This window comes from Galeopterus variegatus, unplaced genomic scaffold (assembly GCF_000696425.1).
Source record: "Galeopterus variegatus unplaced genomic scaffold, G_variegatus-3.0.2 Scaffold320, whole genome shotgun sequence".
NCBI classification, from domain to species: domain Eukaryota; kingdom Metazoa; phylum Chordata; class Mammalia; order Dermoptera; family Cynocephalidae; genus Galeopterus; species Galeopterus variegatus.
The window spans coordinates 488,474-491,057 of NW_007726431.1; the positions used below are offsets into that span (position 1 = coordinate 488,474).

Here is a 2,584-nt window from a genome sequence, read left to right on the forward strand (position 1 = left end):
GAGTAGTCTGTCCAAGCCAATGGTGAAGCCAGTATCAGACTCTAGGAGTCTTAGTCCAGAGCCCACGGCTTTAGGCATGTTTAAAGCATATTGTCTCTATGCAGCATTTAGGGATCACTATGCGATTTTGGACTAAGTTTTAGACTCCTAGCATCCTTGCTCAACTACGCTCTTTATTAGAAATGCAGGTTCACTCTGTGCCAATGATTGCATTTGAAGCTGTGTCTGGTGATTTCTAGAAGCTTCTTTATTCTGTTTGCGGTTTCCCCAGTTTCACTGTTTTCCCTAGAGTAATGACTGCTTGACGGAATCCAGACCCGTGAGCCCTCCTAGGGACCTCATATGGCCATCAGCGTTTTTCCTCAGGGAGCGTAGCTCAGGAAAGAAACATATCTCCAGCCCTTGCAGCCTGGAACTGCATAAACAGTGAGTGTGGTTTTGTCTTGGTGTAGTTAGAAAATTACCAAATGCTGTCAGATTGGTCTGTGCCCCAAATGAATATGGTTGGGCTGTTCCTCTGATACACATAGAGAGGGTAATGTCAGCCCATATTCAACCAAGTGCTGCCCAGATGCAAGCACTACAAAACCCGAAGAATTCTTTCAGGAACTGCCCCCTCCTAGCAATGTTCTCCATTGTAGAATACTCTGAAGTCTAAGAACTTTGGAAAGAGCTTATACAGTAATTAATTTGTCCAAATAGGGACAATCTGCAGGCAAATAGATATTTTTCTTTTGAAATTATCTTAATAAAGGTACGTAAAAGCTTGAGATATTTTTCAATCATTCCGCTGCAATATAATAGTTATTTTTAGGAGCTCTGTGAGTTTGATTGGTATTTAAGATTTTTACAATCTATATATAGGTTGGTCTTTAATAACCATTTATACAATGCTTCTTTTTATATAGGTCATGTATTCTCCTGGGAGAGTAACAAGATTAGAAATAACAAATACAGAACAGAATAAATTAAAGTGCTTCAAACTGCATTATATAATTTCAGAAAATTGGTTTCACACTGAAACATTTAAATAACAAAACCAAATGACTCAAGGAAAAAAAAAACTAGCATATGCCTTTGAATTGTTATTGTTTAGCAAATTTTATCCTCAGCAGTGTGGTACTGGTATTTTTCACAGTGCTCCAGTATTGTGGCAGTTCATTAAGGTCAATATGGATAAAATTATTATTTTTAAAACTTATTTCTGGTTATTTAAAAAAGTTGGCTTCATTCTCCTTGAAGATGAATAGCATTTATTAGTCAAAATGTCAAAGAACAATATCGTAAAAGTAATGGTATTTTTATATATAATTCTCCAAACTCTTGTATACAACATATTCTTATTACACTTGATGCAATAAATTCAGAGGCTGTTATGGGACAGGAGATAGCAAAATTGGGGCTGGTACTTTTCTAATTACTTAGGATAATGAAAAGCAGGGCTTGGGTTTCCCTTCACAACTAAATAAAGGAGATACGATGCTCTAGAGTGTTTATTATTGCATCTGGTTTTGTTTGTTTCTGTGAAGTTTAGCATCACTCTCCTTTTACCGAGTCCTCAGGCCTTTTTCAATTTTTCTATTCGTGCATTAAAAGCCTCTTCCTGTATTTGCAGCTTTTCGTTTATCTCGGTCTGTGAAGACAATCATAAGAAAGTGGTTATGACGGAGCTATCTCTTGCTGCACATTGTCTTTGTGGTTTTGACATACTATAGTGCCTAAAGACAGACATTATCCCTCACACACCTTCCTGTTTTGCAGACACAGCCGTGTTTCAGCCTGTAGTGATGTGATAACACTTTATCATATTTCTCTGCACATTCCCAATGTATAGCATGTCTGCTATGAAGAGGAAGTGGTATTTGGACAGCCATTTTTCACATAGCCTTGTGTTGGAAGATAGGATAATTTATCTGTATTTTCAGACAGACTTTACCGAATCCGAATAACTGCTCCGGGCTCAGTTATTGCCATGGTGTTAGTCACCCCACCCCTCTGCAATGGATATTTTTGTCTACTGTGTCATACATTCTAAATGGGAGCCCAGAAAGCTTCTGTTGCAAAATAACCACACAAATAATCTCACAATTTGAACAATTCTCATAATTAAGAGTATTCATCATACATTATAACTCTTGGAATAATGCCACTCTGTGGTATATTTTTGGTAGAAAGAAGTAAGTGATTGCTGACAGGTTTCAGTGATTGCTGCAGCTCTGATAGCATTTAGCCTTTGGCAGTGATATTCTGTGGACTAACATTGCTACCTGCACAATTCCAGAAATATGTACACATTATCTGAACATTAGTAGCCCTGAAAATGTCTTCCTTTTTCATGATGGATACTAAAATTACGTACAGAGAAAGCAGTGGTGGCTAATGTGGCAAAATTGGTGTTTATGTTGTTATTGTTTAGGTGATTTAAAAATCACTTACGAGTCTATGAAGAGTAGTTTGTACATATAAATGTTAATAAATTCAGAGTTCATAATATTAACATCTATAACATAATTTGAGGCCTTCGGTGTAACTGTATTTTGAAAAACTATAATTATTTTAATTTAGATAAAAGAAATTCTAAAAA

The 2,584-nt window shown here is 36.4% G+C and overlaps 1 protein-coding gene across 3 annotated transcripts in view; it reads right to left on the bottom strand.

The window, feature by feature from the left end:
• LOC103586234 (chromosome unknown open reading frame, human C10orf107) overlaps nucleotides 1-2,584 on the bottom strand; it is a 121,689-nt gene that overhangs the window by 7,470 nt on the left and 111,635 nt on the right. For 2 of the 3 annotated variants that reach the window (XM_008567464.1, XM_008567461.1), the window contains exon 6: nucleotides 1,231-1,633. The exons of the other annotated variant lie outside the window; for it this stretch is intronic. In XM_008567464.1, the coding sequence (XP_008565686.1) occupies nucleotides 1,559-1,633 (75 nt within the window). In that variant the 3' untranslated portion in view covers nucleotides 1,231-1,558. Of the gene's footprint in view, nucleotides 1-1,230; nucleotides 1,634-2,584 lie in introns of those variants that run through there. 3 annotated transcript variants of the gene reach the window in all.